The sequence below is a fragment of the Heterodontus francisci genome, chromosome 13 (genome assembly GCF_036365525.1).
Source record: "Heterodontus francisci isolate sHetFra1 chromosome 13, sHetFra1.hap1, whole genome shotgun sequence".
Classification (NCBI taxonomy): Eukaryota; Metazoa; Chordata; class Chondrichthyes; order Heterodontiformes; family Heterodontidae; genus Heterodontus; species Heterodontus francisci.
Window position 1 is genome coordinate 90,911,504 of NC_090383.1, and position 21,434 is coordinate 90,932,937.

General features: G+C 40.9%; 2 protein-coding genes across 14 annotated transcripts in view; one reads left to right on the top strand and one right to left on the bottom strand.

Annotated features, from left to right (window-relative positions):
* The window catches only part of thada (THADA armadillo repeat containing), a 432,101-nt gene extending 411,117 nt beyond the window's left edge, over nt 1-20,984 (bottom strand). For 4 of the 8 annotated variants that reach the window (XM_068045169.1, XM_068045167.1, XM_068045170.1 and 1 more), the window contains exons 1-10: nt 20,588-20,984; nt 17,200-17,294; nt 15,953-16,083; nt 12,520-12,668; nt 11,846-11,878; nt 10,717-10,765; nt 9,574-9,764; nt 9,281-9,375; nt 5,141-5,364; nt 312-1,012 (exon numbers count right to left, since the gene is read on the bottom strand). In XM_068045169.1, the coding sequence (XP_067901270.1) occupies nt 312-1,012; nt 5,141-5,364; nt 9,281-9,375; nt 9,574-9,764; nt 10,717-10,765; nt 11,846-11,878; nt 12,520-12,668; nt 15,953-16,083; nt 17,200-17,294; nt 20,588-20,663 (1,744 nt within the window). In that variant the 5' untranslated portion in view covers nt 20,664-20,984. Of the gene's footprint in view, nt 1-311; nt 1,013-3,434; nt 3,452-5,140; nt 5,365-9,280; nt 9,376-9,573; nt 9,765-10,716; nt 10,766-11,845; nt 11,879-12,519; nt 12,669-15,952; nt 16,084-17,199; nt 17,295-20,587 lie in introns of those variants that run through there. The other 4 variants (XM_068045168.1, XM_068045171.1, XM_068045173.1 and 1 more) reach the window with 4 other exon arrangements.
* A 76-nt stretch (nt 20,985-21,060) lies between these two features.
* The window catches only part of plekhh2 (pleckstrin homology domain containing, family H (with MyTH4 domain) member 2), a 220,935-nt gene continuing 220,561 nt past the window's right edge, over nt 21,061-21,434 (top strand). For all 6 annotated transcript variants that reach the window (XR_010976258.1, XR_010976259.1, XR_010976260.1 and 3 more), the window contains exon 1: nt 21,061-21,318. The gene's annotated coding sequence lies outside the window, so the exon portion shown is untranslated. The remainder of the gene's footprint in view (nt 21,319-21,434) is intronic.

A 21,434-nucleotide genomic window follows, 5' to 3' on the forward strand; every position in this document is an offset into this window, starting at 1 on the left:
CTGAATTTGAAAATTTTAAGTTGAACCAAAATAGATTTACAAAAGGATTAGATTTCTTGAATTACAACCACCCAAATTTGTCCAAGGACAAAGGAGTACATTCTCCCTCTCAATAAAGTGTTTGTTCAGGTTTTGGCACACTAACAGTGAATGTAAAGAGGAAAGCATTAAAAAGTTGCAGTTCACCACCTCTAAAAAATATTTATACATTGAAAACTTCACCAGTTAATCTGTAGGATAATAGAAAACAACAATTGCGAATCCTTGAACCAGTGCAAATGTCATTGCTGTTGTTCCTCTCTCCTACTCACCAATGTTGCTGGCCTTGTCAGAAGACTGAAGCTCTTTGATCATATAGGTCAGGCTGTCAGGATTGCATTTCAATAGTTTGGGAAGATAGTATTCAATAATGTAAGTTGTTCGGCTGGGCTTTTCCTCACACAGTGTTGTAAGAAATGGAGATACCCAAGTTTCATGCCATTGTTTAATCCAATTGCTGGACTGGGATGAAGACATTAACTGATTCTTATGACTCACAAACATTTTTTCCAATAAGTCACTTGCAGATGTTACTAGAGGCTGCTCAAGCATTACCCGTAGAACTTGTTTAGGAATGGAGTCATCTACAGTTAGTATATGTTCAGTACCCAAATATTCCACTAAACAACTGAGTGAAATGTATTTTCCTTTGATATGCCATTCCAGACTCAACAAGCTCTTTGTCATATTTAAGAAGAAAGGATCTGTCATTCCACAGAAACCATCAATGGTCTTCTGGTGAATTTTTAAAATGTTTTTAAATATAGTTTTAGTCTGATATCTCACACCATCGAGAGGATGTTCCCAATGCGTCCATATGTATTCCAGCAGCTTCTGAATAGCTTCAGAGTTTCCATTCAGAGAATTTTTCAGATACTGAGAGCACGAGTCTGAATGAAGAGCATCTAGTGCAGAAGTACTCCAAAGACTCAGATTCCTGGAAACTGATATTGCCATACTGGATTCCTTTAAACTGAAACAAGAATAAATTAATGGCACAGCAACACAACTATTGCAATCTACTTGCTATATCCAATTCATTGTAAGAAATCTTAATGTCCAGGTTTGTTGAAGCCAGCAAAAAGCCAATAATTCTGCAAATAAGGGACCTATTTTCCTGTCCTTAAGACCCAGTGTGTGGTAGTTCATGGACTAAAAAGAGGGATGAGAAGCAGAATGCTGGGTGTCCACCTCTTTTGCGTACAACATGAGCCTTTGACATGGCACACAGAAAACTGCTTGAAACAGGTAGGAGATTCATTATAATATGGAAATGATGCAGAAGCACCATTATGATGCCACCTACATTTTTTCCCAGTCTTTCTGCCAAGTCTATATAACTTTGAAACAAAACCCATATGTAACACGCATTCAGGTGCAGAACAGTACGCAGGTAAGTTTAAAGGAATGGCACCAGTTTTGGCACCATTTCTGGACAGCTTTTCTTTTGTTCCCCTCTTGACTCCTTATAAGCCTTTATACCTATAGTGTATTTTTTTTTTTGCGCTGACATGCTTGCTGGCAGTAATGGGTTTTCCAATGGGAGTTTCTCATCTTAGGTGCTTGGGATAAAAGGAGGACCACTGTAAGAACATCTGACAGGTCAGGCTGCACGTGAGGTGCTCCATGCGATGGCAACTGTACATTCCTGGTAATGTTGTATCTATCTGCCAACAACTACAGGAATGGTCTTCATATGGTCCTGACCTGCAGAAAGCCAGGTGCAATGCTGTGCCATCTGACAAAATGTTACCTACTGGTAACATACATCTCAGGCCTGGCACAGCCAATGACAGTATGCATCAGCTGAAAACCTGTCTCTGTCTTGTTCCAAGTATATTGCAATGTGGATTTATGGGGATGGTGCTGTACAGAGACGCAGAGACTTGGCAAACAGCTCAAGCAGCACTTCAACAGCTATCAAATAGGGGTCGGGTGCTGGACTGCTCTGCAACTGATGTCCCGACAGGTGCCAGAACACAGAGTTCCTTTCTCTTCAGTTTTGTCCCCCACTTCTTAATCTCTTGCCCCCAAAGCAAAATCTGCTAATAGATGGAGTTGAACCTTTCTTAAAGCCCTTGGGGCTTTTTGACCCCTTCTAGTGGCATTTCTCTTTACTAGACCCCCTCCCAAATTTTACTTGTACACATCTGCAACTGAATTGATGAATAATTATGTAAGTGGGCTAACCCAGCAATCTTAGTACTTAACGACTCTGGCAGGGTTAAACCCCATTTTTAAACATTTAAACCTCACTTTTACCACTAGATGACAATCAGCTCCATGATATCTAACAAAACGAGGCAAAATTTACTATAAAGGTTTGGTGTACATGCACATTCATTCAGATTTATACCCTCTAACTAGAGGACAATAACTTATGCATCTCAGTCAGGATTCTGTTGCATGTTTTTCTTGCAAAGAAATCGCATTCTGTTTGAAAAACATATCAAACTGAATGTATTCTTCCAGAAGCTACACTTGCACAACTAGGCTAATGCACACGCTACTTTTTTCTTCTCAATTGGGATGGGGAGAGAGAAAAATAATAAAAGCATATTTGAGCATATATACTATAAAGCAGAATTGAACCAGACTTGGTGCTGAAATAAACTTTGATATCAAACTACTGATTTAACTTTTGATTGGAAAGCTGAATTCCAATCACAATCCTGGCTGATTTTTAAAGTTAGATTTTCATTGGAGGGTTCAGTTTCATAAATCTCAGCTGGATCACCTGGAGAACAGGAAAAAAAAACTGGAAATGGCACAGAACATTTCTCAGGTAGGATGCCTAGTGCATCAGTCAAAGATGAGCTGTGACAAGTTCAGTGCAGATTTTGGTTGACTTAGCTATCCTAAACTTTGGATTCAGGATGGTTGCTGTGGGCAAGTAGGGAACAGTAACAAAATAAATTGCCTATATATGAGAGAAAAGTGAGTAGTTTCATTTTAAATCAAAATAACCTAGAGAGACTTATAATAGATCACTTTGTATGAACCAGCTATAAATTCACATCAAATGTTCAAAAGGCTTTAAATTGGACTATGGATTTATTAAGCAGCTCTAGCCAAATTATGGAAAATTCGGCTTCAAAAACAGGTTCAAGCACACATATTTAGAACTGCCATGGTATCTTTGGCATATTTTAAAATAAGTAGGATAACAATGCACTGCATTAAATCTGGAATGAAAAATAGCTGAAAGTATTTCAAACAATTATTCAAGAAACTTGATAAACAGAATTTAGAAAACAATACAAGCTGCCTGCGCACTTTGCAGACTATGTAAAGACAGCTAATGGAATTAAATAACATGACTATATTGCCATTACATTGTCCATTGCTTTATATTAGCCTAACACAATTTTAATTAACTTGAAATGCTTATTTACATTAGTTCTTGCTAGCTGATCAGAAAACAATTTCTTCTCAATGAAGTTAACAATCAATTATGGTACAAAATGGAACCTAGGACAGATGAAAGCCTGTTATCACAAAAATTGTAACCAACTTCAATGATTACAGCTACAGCTATATTACTTTCGATATAACAAAAGCCCTCGTAGCATGCTATTTTAATGCAAACAATATTTCATTATAAACAACAATTTGTATTTACATAGTTTCTAATATAGTAAAACATCCCAAAATGCTTCACAGCAGTGTTATCAAATAAGATTTGACACCAAGCTATAACGTTACCTGAGCAGAACAGAAAGTGCTGGAAATACTCAGCAGAAAGGTAATGAAAGGTCACAATCCCGAAAAGTTAACTCCATTTCTCTCTACAAAGATGCTGCCAGACCTGCTGAGTATTTTCGGCACTTTCTGTTCTCATGTCAGTTCCAGCATCTGCAGTACTTTGCTCCGGTTATTAGAGCAGCTGACTAAAACCTTGATCAAAGAGGAAGGTTTTGAGGAGCGTCTTAAAAGGAGGAAAGAGATGTAGAGAGTGGAGAGGTTTTGCCGGGGGTTGGGGGGGGGGGGGGGGCGTGGAATTCCAGAGCTTAGGGTTTTGGCAGCTGGAGGCACAGTGCCCATGGCAGCATGATTATAACCAGGGATGCTCAGGAGGTCAGAAGTGGAGCAGCAAACATATCTCAGGGGGTTTGTGAGGAAGAATTTGAAAACAAAGATGAGAATTTAAAAAAAAAAAAATCGAGGTGCTGCTTAACCAGGAGCCAATGTAGATCACAGAGTAGGGGATAATGGATGAATGGAACTTGCTGCGAGTTAGGACACACAGGCAGCAGAGTACTGGATAAGCTCAAGTTTACGGAGGGTAGAAAGTGCAAAGCTGGCCTCGAGTGAAAAAGACTTGCATTTATATAGCACTTTTCATCACCACCATACGTCTCAAAGCACTTTACAGCCAATTAAGTACTTCTGAAGTGTAGTCACTGTAGCAATGTAGGAAACGTAGCATCGACTTTGCGCACAGCACACTTCCACAAACAGTAATATGATAATGACCAGATAATCTATTTTTTGTGATGTTGATTTTTGGGATAAATATTGGCCAGGGCACGGGGATAACTCCCCTGCTCTTCTTCAAAATAGTACCATGGGATCTGTTACATCCACCCGAGCAGGCAGATGGGGCCTCGGTTTAACGTCTCATCCGAAAGATGGCACCTCCGACAGTGCAGCATTCCCTCAGTACTGCAGTGGAGTGTCAGCCTTGATTTTTGTGCTCAAGCCCTGGAATGGAACTTGAACCCAGAACCTTGTCACTCAGAGGTGAGAAGGTTACCAACTCAGCTACGGCTGCCATGTGTTTAGTCAAGTTGAGAGGAACAAAGGCATGAATGAGGACTTCAGTAGCAGGTAAACTGAGGCAGTGGTGGAGTCAGGCTATGTGACAGAGGTGGAAATAGGCATTCCTTGTGATTGCGCAGAACACAGCATTTTGACATTTTTAAGTCTCTATCAGTTATCAATCTTTGCCAAGGCTAAAGAAGAAACAGATTAGGTAGCACACATATAATTTCACTAATACATTGGTCTAAATTAAATTCAAGACTTGCAAATCCAGGAACCCACATGAATCGTAGCTGACTTTAGAACACAAGTGATCTATCTTGGATCTGCTGCTTACCGTGTGTTAAGTGACAGAAGAACAATCAATATGTCTAATAGCAGTTGTTCACCACTATCTTTCATTCTTCCACTTCTCCAGTCCAACATTGCCAGTGAGCCCTGGCTTAGGAAAAGAACTGCATCATCAGGAGGCACAGCACTGTAAAGTTGCTCGCAGCTCTGAATGAGCCATCCTGGTACATCATGAGCACGTTTCGTGGAGTTAAAAAGTAGATCATGAACCTACAAAAGAGAAAAGCTGTGAACCAATTAAGATATCAATTAAAAATCAATAGATAATTTTTTTTAAATTAGGCCAAATCTTGCTAGAGTAGGGCATCTCGCAGCATATGCTGTTAGTTAAATTCTTTCCTCCACCCTCAGGTCAAAAATTTTTTGCGTCATTACCTGCTGGAAATGCAAGCTGATAATGGCATGACGATGGTAATTAAGAATCTGGGACATTGGTGACTGGCGAGACCAAAAATGTTTCTCCTTAACTAATGATATTTAAGGGTTGAGAAAGGAACAGGAACAATGGAGAAGGAGGGTGAATTAGAGTGGGTGAATATAGAGTCAAATCAGGTTCAAAAAGAGAAATAAAGAGTGGGTTGAGAGAGAGAACAAAATAGGACAGAAAGGAAAAGTTAAGAGCATGTGGAAATTTTAAATTTGACATCTTTAAAATCTGACACAATTTACTACATGCAGGAAAGAGACTGAATGCTTTAAATTGTTTCAAATTCTGGGGAAGATAGGTTGATTGGCATGGCATTATCATGTTGTTAGAGGACTTACGGTCTTAGTCACCAGCCCTACCATTCTACAGCAGGTTACATGGTAACTAATGTGAAAATCCTCCAGAAATGCCATTGTGCAAAGCAAATGGTTAAGCGTAAACCGACCAACAAATTCCAGAGATTTGGAACTCTTAATCCCTGGCATTTGCTGACCCCTTTGTGCTTTAGTAATGGCATGTGTCATAAACATATTGTTATTTTTCCAACAAGATTCAGCACAAAATTTTCATCCATATGTTTGCTGTGCAATCTACCCTCTCCAAAACCAAAAGCAGGGGTACAGCAATGCTAAATTTAAGGGGATAACTATGAACAAGGAGTGATTTGAAATAGCAAAAATCATGGGGCAATTGTGGGAAAAATGGAGTCGCAGAGGATAAAATTGTTTTTGCAGTTGGGTCTGTCCCAAACAATTTCTTCTTTCACTAGGAATTTTAATTTCAACATTAACAGCCTTCTTTACAGTGCAAGATTTCTGTCTTTCTGCCTTCCTAACACTGCAGCTAGTACCAATCTGGTTACTGAAACAGCTCCTCTTGCATTTGGCAGGCATTCAGCTCTGCTCACCAGCACTGTTTAAAATTAGCCTGAAAGTGGCACAGCAAACATTAATTTTGAATATATTAATAGGCTTAAAAGAAAATGATAGTGGCCAGAGAGTTCACTTCTCACGCTGCAGCTTGCTGTTAGTCATAGAGAGATACAGCACCGAAACAGGCCCTTCGGCCCACCGAGTCCGTGCCGACCATCAACCACCCATTTATACTAATCCTACATTAATCCCATTTCCCTCTCCCACCCCCACCTTCCCTCAATTCTCCTACCACCTACCTACACTAGGGGCAATTTACAATGTCCAATTTATCTATCAACCCGCAAGTCTTTGGCATGTGGGAGGAAAACGGAACACCCGGAGGAAACCCACACGGTCACAGGGAGAACTTGCAAACTCCACACAGGCAGTACCCAGAACCGAACCCAGGTCGCTGGAGCTGTGAGGCTGCGGTGCTAACCACTGCGCCACTGTGCTGTCCTGCAGATATCATTGCAGCACATGTGGCTTTATTACCTCCTTGATGGAGTGATACACAAAAGAGTGGCCAACTCCTGAGATATCTAAAAATTGAGGCCAATTCCGAAGAAGGGTCACTGACCCGAAACATTAACTCTGCTTCCCTTTCCACAGATGCTGCCAGACCTGCTGAGTGGTTCCAGCATTTCTTGTTTTTAAATACAGAATTAAATGTCCCCACAAGTTTGTATGAACCAACTCGCCCACCTCAGTCAAAGGCCACCTGATGAGCCCGAGTTCTTCAATCACTGCTCATTTTGTCATGCGCAAGTAGCTAGGCATCAGTATGCCTACTGGGTTTCATGACTTTGATGGCCTCTCCTCCAGCATTATAATATGCCCAGCAATGGCTGCTGTGCCCATGTTTTCAGTCAGAAAACTCCCACATTTACTGTTATCCCATTATTCACAACTCCTCATCTTCATTATCCTTACTCGAGTCAAGTGTAATCTGGAATATAATGCTTTTCTACAGCTGCAGAATGCCACAAACTCCTCTTTAACCAACTTTAACTAAGATCTTAAGTTAAATTGGTCTTCATTCATTTTTAACTCCTGTTTTTATAGGAAGCAGCATTCAGAATTGAACAAGGACTAATAGTTCATTGGGGCTTTCTCCTAATGTTTCACCGTTTCCTCACATCTACTTTTCACTAAGATTTACGAAGGTACGTCACATCATAGATCTGACATACTTGCCATAGAATTCATACTTTATGAAGTAGCAGTCACTGTACTTTGAAAAGTAATTAACTGCATGAAGTGCTTCAAGAAGCTTTGACAATATAATTAAGATGCTATATGTTAGTTTTTTTTTGCTTTCAATGTTAGTTTTATATATCAGAAAAAACTAAATTATCTACAAAAAAGCTGGAGATCTATTCAGTTCGCAAGTCTTAAAATATTTTAGTTACCAATCCACCTCCTGACAGCAGGTTGGAGCCAGATAGAGGTTGGCTTGCCCAATTTTTTTTATTAACTCCCCCTCTCCCAACCTGCTCTGGGAGATGAGGTGGGGGCAGGGGGGGGGGGGGGGAGAAGGGGAAAAAGAGTGGGGGAGTGTAAAAATTACCACCACAGTTTCAGGGAGGAATACCTTCAGTCCAACTCGCCCACTTATCCGTAGTCTTCCCATGGTACATTTCTAATCATCTGAATCCCACATATTGATTCAAACTGTTCAAGTACAATGGAGCTACTTAAGCAGGATTTGATTCCAAGAATACTACATTCAATTCATTTATAAAATTAGTCCCCGTCACTGCAAGATATGATTAAGCTCAGCCTAAGATAAAGTTTTAGGGCAGAATTCTCCCAGTCCCATGGTAGCGGGCTTAGAGGCTGGCCGGGGGAGGGGGGGGCAAGGAGGCAGGCGATGCAGGGACGTGCTGGGAAAATAGAGGAAAGTTTCCCAGGGGCACGTAGGAATGTTGATCAGCTGGGTCCCAATTTGGGTCAATTTTCCAGCCTCGCTGGCATTATGACAGAGGTGAAGCAGCCCCCTTGCTGCATGCAGAGACTGCCAGCTTAATGGAGACAGCCACCCTGTGGCAGTCTAGGGTGGGGGGGAGGGGGGGTGGTGGGTGCCATCAGAGCCAAAGGCTTCATCCTCCAAAGAGGGGGCCCGCAGTCATCAAAAGACACCCCACGGCCCCAAACATCCAGGATGGATTTTCCCTCTGTCTGAGGGGGCCCAATTCTTTCACACTGCCCCACTTAAATAATTATTTATTTTTATAGCTCGAGGGCACCTCCATTTTGAGGCACCCTCCAGTCTTCTACCTGCATCAGCAGCACTCACGTCTCCCAGTGGGGCTGCCAAATCTTTGGAGCTGCCTATCCTGTGATTGGGAAGGCAGAATTGTGAGGCAGCCCACCATCTTAATGGGATGGCGAGCATGGAGGCAGCCAATTAGGAGGCCGCCTCTGGGAAAGTAGCTCCAGGCAAGTGCCGGCTCAGTCTGTTTAGTCCCGATGTCGGGGTCCCAAAGCCTGTGAGAAAATCCTGTCCAAAATCGCTAGTTTGATGATCAAATCCTACTTTCAATAGGCTCTCAAATCCTGCAAAAATCTTTCTTTTTTGATAAAATCTATTTTGATCAGTTTATTTAGCAAAGCATTAAATGTTGCAGTCACTCTTAATACTTAATTGGCAATACTTGAGCTTTATTAGGTCACACCCTTCTCAATGCAGTCTGATAAGAGGCAGATCACTGTTCATTTTCCAATGCTTCATGTCAGCAGACAATAAAATTAACTTCAATCTCTCCAAAGAAGACCCACTCACCAACTTTGATAACAGTTCATCACAGTCCACAATAGTCTTGATAAACAGAAGTGCAGCCATCCCTGCTGTGCTCTGAACAGTTTGCAAGAAATCTACTGTATGGCAGAAAAAAAAATCGACATTCTTAGAAATTGGGAAGAAAAGGACAGGGCAGGACAATAGCAAAAACATGTAACTTGTTTTTTATATCTATAATAAATGATCTGCTATACTTTTGATTAAGAGGAAAAAGCATTTGCTGGCCACTGTCATGTAAGGAATATTCATTTAACAGTAGCTTTCCATTAGCTTACCATCTAGGAGTATTTCAATAAAGCATGTGAGTAGCCCACACATAGCTTCCCAAAGAGGCGGCTCAGGATTTTTACAGAAAATGTCATGTAATTTCTCTTGAACTTTCTGAACTAGAACCATTGAAGTTTTCAAGGCTACCAGCAAATCATGCATCAGCTTGTTTTGCAGAATGTATTGCCCACCAAGGTTCCTAGAGCAAAATTAAAGATCAGTCATCTTTAATCTCAAAAAATCATTTTCAATAATTTTTGGCAAAACAAATATCCAGTTTAATAGTGAGTCTGCAAAAGTCTTATGGTCTTATGAATCCAAAAAGTCATAAATGCTAACCTTGCAGCCGACTAATCTCCTCTCGCTGTGTTTTGGATCAGAATTTATTGTGGTAGAAGAAATTAAACTTGATCTTAAATGACCACAAACCTAGATAACAGTGGTTTACAATCTCATTTAGGATTTGACCTTAAATATGATTATACTGAATGGCAAGGGTTTTTGTATGTGAAAGACATACAAAGCAACTCAAAGGTCATACAACAACTATAATGGCATATTTACATTGCACAAATGAACAGAATTGTTTCATCTAGAAGCAGTTCAGTTTCAACTCCTGGTGCTTGGGTAGCCACCTAGTTTGTACTCACTGAGTAGCAATGGCAACACTAAAATAATCAAATGTGCAACCTTGTACCTGATAGTATGAACTGTAATCATTTACGGACTATAGACTTTTCCCAATATTAGTGGAAGTTACTGCATACACACAATGTAAAAACTGAAGATTTAGTTCAGCTGCAGCCATGAAAAATGATGTCCTGCAGCAGTTTATGCTACTCAAGCCAACCACTTACATGTGCTATCAGTGCAGGTAAAACATCTCATGAAGTGGGACTCTAACCCACTCAAGGCACCTTTACCATCTCATTTATCGTGTAACACTCCCATCTGAGTCAAGGATGCCTGAAGCAACTTAATACAAGTGCAGCATAAAAGAAATGTAGTTTAGCAACCAAATTCAGTAACTTTACAATCCCGAATCACAATCATAGGTGACTTTTGCTTAACTCTCAAAATTCCAAACCTCATCACATTTGAAATCATTTTATTTGCAATCCTGAATAAAGTTAAATTTTAGAAATACTCACTTATTTTGAAGTTTAAAATCCACCAATGCCATATGCAGAAACTGAAGAACTACAAAGCAAAGTAGAAATAGTTACAGTAGCAATTTTACAAATTACCTGCTAATTTGTACTAGTCACATTTCTGGACCATTTTTTCCACAGAATGGATTTGGAGTGAGTTACTTTTGATGCTTTTCTTTTAAAAAAGTAATGTGTATTCTCAAGTTTGTTAAAAAAAAGGGTGGTTAGTATGCTAATTGGAAGTTACTTCGACCAGAGTTTTAACAACAAATAATTAATTCATTTGGCTGAGGATTCAGAAACAGACTTATCACCGTTGTGTTTGAAAGCCGCTTGATCGGTCTGAGACAGACAGGCTTCTTAACACATAGTGAGTTGCTTTTAAGAACAAAAAACAGGCACCAAGAAAATCAACCAGGCTTTTGGAGATGGGTAGCTGCAAGTGGCAAAAAGGCAAGAGACAGTGCTTCTGCCCTGGACTACAGAGGAATAATTCTGATTAAGTTAACGAAAATGATCACTGAAGTCGAGATAGAATCACACGTTCTTTATTTTGTATAATTATGCAGATAGAAGTGGGATTGTTTGAACTAAGCAACTCTGATCATATCTATTACTCTGTGCATTTACCTTACTATGGAATTAAGCAGCTTAAAATTCAAACCAACATTGCCTTAGTTAGCAACAAGTCAGTCATCTTTCAGAGAGATTGAAGAAACAAGTATGCAAAACACATTAATATCCAGTTCAGATTACAAGTGGTTAAGGTACAAGTAGAAATAGGGCAGTTCAAGAAAATTTCCATAAAATTAAAATGCTCAGACTGCTTCAGCAAGCGACTGATGCCACAAAGATATCTCAGACCGACCCAAATTTGTAACAAAATCAAACTAAAATTCTTTTCATTTAGTTTTAAACAACTGTCCATAGGTGATCACAAATATTAGGGTTAGCTAACTGAATCATTGGCAAATTTGTTTAAATGAATCAGTTTGACATTGAAGTCAAGAGTCATACTGCATTGTGCATGGAGAGTGAAGACTAAGTACAGACTTCAGGGGAAGTGGGAAAAAAAAATGGGCATGCATAAGAGAACAACTTTCCAAACCGAAAAAATAAAACAACCTACCCTCCAGATAGAGATACTGCATGCACTTTTCACCTGTAAGGCACAAAACCAAATCAGAGTAGTTACTTTACTGAAAGTGCACCACAATTAGAAATGAAAATTGTCAAATCTTATCATGCAGTTTCCTGTTCATTCTTGTCCAGGACCTCAGATCAGTCTTTCCTTCCTTTGACAACATTAAAGTTTTTAAAATCCAAACTTGGAAAATCTTAATTACTTTATGATAGAAAAACTAAGAAAGACTATTTCCACTGGTTGGGAAGTGATGAGGGTAATCAATTTTAAATTATTACAGAGAGAAAGAGTAAGGAGTGGGGCTAGGAGAAATTCATTTACACAGAGGGCTGCTTTATCACAGCAAGTGATTGAGTCAGAGATCATTGCATTTGTGATGAAAAATTGGATAACTATTTGAAGCGGGGAAGATCCAGGACTACAGAGAGAATATAGAATTAGTTTTGGTTTGCTTTAAGCAAAAAGCCAACACAAACATGATGTGCTAAATAGCCTCCTTCTGGGCTGTAAACTTCTATCATTCTAAGTCCATGCACAAGCCAGCTGCAGACCCGCCAAATAAAAATGCAAGATGGAGGAGGAACATCAACTTTTAAAAACGTCATGTAGAAAGTCCTGAATATAAAACTATTCAAGCTCATACATTTGATCAAACCTACCCAAGCTAAAATTCTCCATACATGCTGCAATGGAATCAATCACCTTCCTAACATTGGATTTATCCACTTTCAACAGTTCTTCTCTCAGGCAATTGATGAGACAGCTAACCACTTCTTCCTTCAGGTTTTCAGGAATGCTGCTCAGTGCACTGCAAAACAACGTTAGTGTTGAGTTTGAATGAAGCTTTTTGTGTGAAAGTATTAAAAATCAGCAACTTGGTATGGGTGTGCTTCATTTTTGAATATTTAAATGCTGTAAAAACCCACTTTATGGTTATAAACCCCATTACACAACACAGTAGGCCTCATATATAGGCTGGAATTTTAAGGGCCCCAACAAGCGAGCTGGTGGCTGAAGTGGCATAAAATCGAGTGGGAGGCAGGTGGGTCCGTTCCCAACCCCCTCCCGCCCCCGCTGCAAATTTACGTGGGGCAGCAGCAGCGGCGAGAGATGGCCCTCCCACCCCAGGCCAATCAAGGCCCTTAAGTGGTGAATTAAGTGCCACTTAAGGGCCTCCTGCTGCCGCCGAGGGTATTCTACCCTCGACGGGCGAACGGCAAAAGCCTCAATAACCCTGCCTGGTAAAACCAGACGGCCTTCTTGTAGGCTGGGGCGGGGGGGGGGGGGGGCGGGGGGACTCTCCTGATCAGGCAACCTGTGCCCCACGGAGAGCCACCCCCGAAGCCCCAACCGTCCCTAACACACAACACTCTCCCCCTCCCCCCGGTTGCCTCACCGGGGCCAATTGTCCCCGACAAGACCCTAAAAACTTACATAAAAGCAAAATACTGCGGATGCTGGAAATCTGAAACAAAAACAAGAAATGCTGGAATCACTCAGCAGGTCTGGCAGCATCTGTGGAAAGAGAAGCAGAGTTAACGTTTCGGGTCAGTGACCCGAAATGTTAACTCTGCTTCTCTTTCCACAGATGCTGCCAGACCTGCTGAGTGATTCCAGCATTTCTTGTTTTTGTCCCTAAAAACTTACCCTAGTTCCAAGGCCATTCTTCCTGTTGCCTCTGATGGTTGGGTCCAGTCCCAACAGTGGCTTCCGCTTTCTGTGGCGCTGCTGGGACTAAGGGATGCCAGCCCACTGATAGGCCAGTAGCTCCATTAGCTGGTACTTCCTGCCTTAAGTAGGTGAACGCACCGCCCAAAACTAATTAAGGGCCTGGGCAGTGAAAAATCCCAGCCTGGCTCCCCAGGCCTGCCAGAGGTGGGTTCGCCACTAACTTTTTCGCCGGTGGGCAGGGCCTCCCGCCGAACATAAAATTCCGGCCATAGTGTTGTTACACAAGGGATTTGCATTAAATTATTTGCACCATATTAACAAGCAAGATGAACATGTACATTGTATCAGATGGTGACAGCTCAAAAGATATTACAGACATGGTACCCTGTTGAATCACATCCTGCATGAATAGCTAGCTAACTTATGGACAGAAATGCCAACAGTTAAAATCCAAAGAAAACAGAAACTGTAAATGTAAATTAGGTTGGGCAGAGTAATTATGAAATTACATTACTTACTGATGGCAGTAACATTAGCATACTACTGTAAAAGGTTAAAATATAATTTAAGTAGAACTTCCCCCAACTGAAGATTCAAAATCGCAACATGAATGCTGAAAATTTCTGACAAACTTGACATGGTTGCAAGAGTGTCAAGTTAACAGTCATTCCTTAAGATAATGCAAATATTACAACAGTTACAATTTCGGATCTGCCATAAACACTTCCTCAGATACACTGGTGTCAGTTGCTCCCATAGGCGAACCAAGAGTAATAATTTTCAGGGAGTTGACTTCCATGGCTATATATCTTCTTGCACAATAGAATAACCCAGAGATATGACATAGCATATTTTTATGATCTAGACTAGATATTCTTATTGTTCGCATGTGTTCCTACTAAAGATGGACATCATTTCACAGTAAACTGAACATTCAAAATGGCAGTCATGACAGGATGCACATAATTCAAATAGTGCAGTTGACCTTTGCATGATGATGCAAAATAAGGAACATGTCACACTTCAAAAATACACCTAACTGTATCTCCAGCATTTGACTGAGCCTGGCTAAAGCTTTCAAAACTGTTTGAAAACCTAAATGCCCTTGCTTCCTATTTCGAAAAGTCTGTCTGAACACAGTATTCCAGCTGAAGCCAAACCAGTGATTTGTAAAGGTCATAGAGCTACAAGTCTCTCGATCTTTTGATCTTCCATTTTTTTGCCCACAGACAGGGGTCAAAGGACTTTCTAATATAACACGCAAAGTGTTTTTCTTAATTACAAGACAAGGTGTCAAACTGCTTATTGTTTAGCCGTTATGGTAAATAACTTCCATTTAGCGTATTAACCATCCTTTATTCAGATAGCTTTTTTTAAAAAAAGAAAAACTTGTGAATATCAACTTTATTTTTAAAAAAACATTAAATGTATGCATTTTAAAAAATTCTTTCTTGGAAAATGGGGTCAAAATATCCTGAAACATGATACTGAACCAATCTTTTGTACAATAATAACTTGCATTTATGTAGCATCTTCACCATCCCAAGGTGCTTCACAAGAGTTTAATCAGCCAAAAACAGACACGGCGCCAATGAAGGAGACATTGTGGCCAAAAGCTTGGTCAAAGAGGTAGGTTTCAGGTAGGGTCTTAAAGGAAGAGGGAGATGTAGAAAGGTGGACAGGTGACAAGAGGGAATTCCAGAACTTAAGATCTAGACAGTTGAAGGTAATGCTGGTGTGAAGAATGGGGGGAGTGGACAATAAGCAGAGTTGGAGGAACGCAGAGTTCTCAGAGTGTTGTACGGCTGGGGGAGGTTACACAGACAGGGAGGAGGTGAGGCCATAGAGGCGTTCGGGGGCCAAGAGTCAATGCAGGCTAGTGAGGACAACACGATGGGTTAAGAGGACTTGATGCGAGTTAGGCAAAAAGGGAGATGCTTTATAGACTGGACAGGTTTCACCTGAGTTGGACCAATAACAGTACAAATGTCTGTGCAAATAGGATAAATAATAGTGAAAGTATAAATAAACTAATCTTTGACCTCCTTGTCTCGAGAGACAATGGGTAAGCACCTGGAGGTGGTCAGTGGTTTGTGGAGCAGCGCCTGGAGTGGCTATAAAGGCCAATTCTAGAGTGACAGACTCTTCCACAGGTGCTGCAGATAAAATTGGTTGTCAGGGCTGTTACACAGTTGGCTCTCTCTATCAATGGGAACTTGGTTCCACAATGTTACAGACTGCACAATGTATAGAGATTCTATGAAATTACTTCACAGAAATAGAAAGATGTACAAATCCTGATTTCCTCCCATGGTTCATATCACACTAGATAGTTGATAAATGCACTAAGCAGGTCTCAGCAGTGTTACTAGTTCACTTGTAAATGCACTGAAAACAGGACGCAAATATTCTGTGGGTTACCTTGCTGTTGCTCTTTTCAAGGGGCTTCTGGATTCCACACCCCAGTAAATTCGGACCAATATTTCCAAGCAGACGTTAATCTGTGAATTCTGCACAGAGTCTCTGCCTAGTTTGCGTATTAAAGAGCCAATCTGAAATTTACAGAAGAAAACAAATAAACTGATTCATTATGTGGGAATTACAGATTTTACGAGAACAATTGAAACTTCAACAGCACAGAAAAAGACCACCGACAAGTGCAATCAAATCAAATTGGGCTCAGTTTCAATTAACAAGTGAGAAGTTACTGAAATGTATTCAAATTTTTAAATTGCAAGAGACATAATGTCACTCTGTGGCTTTTCCAAAAATAAAGTGCTGCGTGGCACATAACCTGCAAATCCCAAAGAGAAATAAGCGATTCTAGCTAACTTATTCTGGCCTTAATCCCAGTTAGCCAAGACTGAAACGGCTAATTGATTTAAATTCCTTTCTCATGGTGATTCCATATAATATGATTATGGAATATAAAACAATTCCTCTTAAGTTTACCAGCGAGAAGGGGAGGTAGGGTTAAAAAAAAAAGAAAATTATACTTAATAGTATGGTAGAAATAAGATATGGTGAGGAAGGACAGTGACTTAGTTAGCATATATTAGTAGTGTAAATAATTGTACTGAAAGTAATGGAAATAGTAGATGGTGTCTAAATATGTACTTGGTCATTAGAGTCCATGAAATCAGCACCCAGGAATAGATTCCCAACAACCATGAGTAATTGGATGTCAATTGAGAACTTCTAATATAATCCAGGAAGAACTCCTGACACACACACTCGCTCCTCATTCCAGAAATGACTTGAAGACCTAAAGTTCAGAAACCTCCCCCACCCCAGACAAAGTAATAAAACTTTTTACAAGTAGCACCTTGGTGACCTCATGTCTTCTGTGAGATATTCTGTTTGTTATAAGCCCTTTATTTAATCCAAGAATTTTTGAGCTAAACTTGCAATGGCTGATTTGCATTTACATAGACATTACTTAATAGTGTTGCAGCTGGAATACTTGTTTTGATTTAAGAAAGGCCTCTAGCACTTTAAAAATAATAGCAACTGCTTAAAGTACAATCACTGAAACGGTGGAAAGGAGTTAACATTGCTTTCTGCAAACATAAATGAAGTCTTTAGTCTCATCACTATAATTGCCCCTTGCTGCTGCTCTGCAAAAAGGTTGTCACGGTGCCTGAACGAAGCAGGGAGTAAGACTTTACCTTCTTTAGTAAATGCAACTGTTGTATTCCATCAGTGAGCTCTGCACATTCCAGCAGAAGAATTGCAAGGCCATTCTCCTCATCAGTTGCTATGCCTGAGGGGAAAAAGGGAACAATCAAATTTTTCAAGAATATAGTGAAGGGAAGTGGGGGGGCGAAGGTATATGTACTTTACATGTTTACTTGTTGAACAGCATTTTGTTAATAGAGTGTGTGTACATTATTCAAAATGATCTATTGTAATTACAGATAAACAACAAAGTCAATAGTAGCATTTACAGAGTTAAGTAATTTCAGCTGTTCTGATTGTACAAGAATAAATGTTTTGTGCATATAACATCTTCAAGGAGTCTGCAATGTCGTAAAGTCCAGAAACAAAGCTCGAGTGGTTTGCAATGACCTGAAGCATATAACATTATGGCACATGATCAGCACAAAGAGGTCAACTGATAAGAAAGTAGCTTTGTTGGACAAATTAAGAAAATTATAATGGCGCTTCATCTATTATCAATGCTATGTGTCCAAAACCTACAACAAGGCTTGAACACATGATTTAAATCAGAATTCCTGCAGAGTACTGACAGGTTGTTACTTTTAGAGGTGCTGCCCTTTGGATAAGATGTTGAACTAACTGCCTGTTCTAATAGTTTCAGGTGAATCTGAAATGTCATGACACAATGAAAAACTTCTGAATTCTTGGCCAACATTCCTTCAACAAAAACAGGTTAATGAGTCCTTCATCCCTTTACTTTTTTGTGGAATCTTGCCATGCACATAACAGCTGCCATAATTGTAACTGTACTTTAAAATTATTCACTATCATAAGGCACCATATAGATGTAAGCATTTCTCAAAAGAGTTATGGAGTGATGTTTATAGAATCATAGAAAGCCCTTCGGCCCTGCTTGTCCATGCCAGCTCTCTGCAAGAGCAACTCACCTAATCCCGCTCTCCCATCCTTTCCCCATAGTCCTGCAACACTTTTTATTTCTAGATAACTACCCAATTCCCTTTTGAAAGTCATGATTAAATATGCCTCCACCACCCTCTCAAGCAGTGTATTCCAGATCCTAACCACACGCTGTGCAATAAAGGTTTTCCTCATGCCTTTTTCAATTCACCATAAATTGGTGTCTTCGAGTTCGATCCCTCCACCAATGGGAATAGTTGCTCCCTATCCATTCTATCTAATCCCCACATAATTTTGAACATCTCTATTAAATCTCCTCTCAAGTATCTCTTCGCTAAGGAGAACAGCCCCAGCTTCTCCAATTTATCATAGAATGTTTAAGGCACAGAAAGAGGCCATTTGGCCCATCATGTCTGTGCCGGCTGAGAAACGATCCACCTATTCTAATTCCAACTTCCCGCATTTGGCCCTGCAGATTATGGCACCTGAGGTGCATATCCAGACTCCTTTTGAATGAGTTCAGGGTCTCTGCCTCAACTACCCTTTCAGGCAGTGAGTTCCAGACCCCCACCACCCTTTGGGTGAAAAAGTTCTTCCTCATCGCCCCTCTAATTCTTCTAGCAATCACTTTAAATCTATGCCCCCTCTTCACTGACCTCTCTGCTAAGGTCACTTCCACTCTATCCAGGCCTCCTGCAATTTTGTACGTCTCAATCAAATCTCCCCTCAGCCTTCTCTATTCCAAGAAGAACAACCCCAGCCTATCCAATCTTTTCTCATAGTTGCATTTTCCAGTCCTCGTAAATCTCCCCTGTACCCTCTCCAGTGCAATTACATCCTTTCTGCAATGAGGTGACCAGAAATACACACAGTACTCTAGTTGCGGCCTAACCAGTGAGTTGTACTGTTCCAGCATAACCTCCCTGCTCTTGTATTCTATACCTCAGCTAATAAAGGAAAGGATTCCATATGTCTTCTTAACCACCTTATCGACCTGTCCTGCTACTTGCAGGGATCTGTGGGCATTCACTCCAAAGTCCCTCACTTCCTCTACAGTTCTCAGTATTTTCCCATTTATTGTGTATTCCTTTGCCTTGTTTGACCTCCCCAAAGGCATCACCTCACACTTCTCCAGGTGGAATTCCATTTGCCACTTTTCTGCCCATCTGACCAGACCATCAATATCTTCCTGCAGCCTACAATATCCTCCTCGCTATCACACAGCCAATCTTTGTGTCATCTGCCCTCTACATTTACGTCCAAATTGTTAATTTATACCATAAAAAGCAGGGGACCCAGTACTGAGCCCTACGGAAGTCCACTGGAAACAGCCCTCCAGTCGCTAAAACAGCCATCAACAATTACCCTTTGTTTCCTGCCACTGAGCCAATTTTGTATCCACTTTGCTGCATTGCCCTGGATCCCATTGGATTTTATTTTTTTAACCAGTCTGCCATGTGGGACCTTGGCAAAAGCCTTGCTAAAATCCATGTAGACCACATCAACTTCACTACTGTCACCTATCTTCCTTGTTACTTCTTCAAAAAATTCAGTCAAGTTGGTCAAACAAGATCTTCCCTTAACAAATCCATGCTGACTATCCTTGATTAACCTGTGCTTTTCTAAGTGACAGTTTATCCTGTCTCTCAGAATAGATTCCAATAATTTGCCCACTACTGAGGTTAGACTGACTGACCTGCAATTATTTGGTCTATCCTTCGCTCCCTTTTTAAACAGAGGTATAACATTAGTAGTTCTCCAATCCTCTGGCACCACACCTGTATCCAGTAAGGACTGGAAAATGATGGTCAGACCTTCTGCTATTTCCTCTCTTGCTTCTGTTAACAGCCTAGGGTACATTTCATCTGGCCTTGGTGATTTATCAACTTCCAAGGATGCTAGTCCCATTAATACTTTCTCTCTCCCTATATTTATCCACGTAACTGAAGTCCCTCATCCCTGGAACCATGCTCATAAATCTTTTCTGCACCCTCTCTAATGCCTTCACATCCTCCCTAAAGCGTGGTGCCCAGAATTGGACACAATACTCCAGTTGAGGCCATACCAGTGTTTTGACTATATCACTTGAACCCCTGGTGGTTATAGATTCAGGATACAATTCATTTTTATCCCATTTAATACATTTCCAGGCAAACTCTACATGAGGGTCGTTTACGTCGCCTTCGAAGCTCAGGTGCACCAGTACTTTATGCACTTAGATTTCATGGTCGTTGGCTCGGTTTAAATCTCGAGGTTTGAAAAGTGCTACTACTCTTTTGATGGCTTAATCAGAACGCCAAGATCTCTTGCTCTCTATAGATGGGAACAAGGGTTCATACCGTCTTTATTGCTCTAGATTCCACAGTATGCACCTATGCGGCCTACGGAGAAGCTTGAACATTGTTTCTCTACCATTGTCACCTTGCCTAACACTGTTGTTAGATTTAACATTGTTGTAACAGACACGTGTTTACTCACATCGCAACCTCGCTAGTTTATGCTCATCAAGAACAATTCGACCAACTTCGATGTCCGTTTTCTTCTTCAGAACCATCTCCACCCAAGTTATTTTAAAACGCCGGTAGGAAGGCGTCAAGAATGGCTCCTTTGGAATAATTCAAGTTGTCCTGTCACTTCAACAATATGGCAGCTTCATGAATAGGGGGAAGATAACAGTGCGCAAGCAGGCCTATTCTGTGTTTCAGAATTAAAAGCAGTATTACTAGCATCGTTTAGGAACGTGCTTTCATTGCAAAAACCCTTCTCCAACCACTACCATAAGAAAAAACTATCACATTTGCGACAATTGGCGTAAACGTCAATTCCGCCTTCGCGTTCAACCGTTTCTTCTCCTCCCTCTGTGACCGAACCCTCCGCCCCGCCTCCACTTAACTGCTATTGGCTAATTAGAACACGTAAAAGAAAGCCCGTGCGGATGGCCTTCCGCCGCGCGCGATTGGTCGGCCGTAACGTCAATCAGAGAATGTGCGGCCGGATTGTTCCCGCCCAGGTGGATCCGTTACGCTGCGAACGCACTGACAGCCGTGTGTGGGAAAGTTATCTCCTGGTGCAGGGCAATGATGGAGAGCGCGGCGGCAGCAGCAGCAGCAGCAGCAGGCAGGACAGGAGGTCGTCCAGTGCCCGCTTTGATTTTTTCTGTCACAGTTTCGTCTCGCTAGTTTAACGGAGGGAATGGCACATTTAATCAGGTAGGCGCTTTGCCAGCGTTTCTCAGCAACCGAGATGTGGAAGGGAGAGTGAGTACAGCACTTTCCCCCTCCAGGATTTTTTGCATCTGATGTCATTCACTGACAGGGTGGAAAAG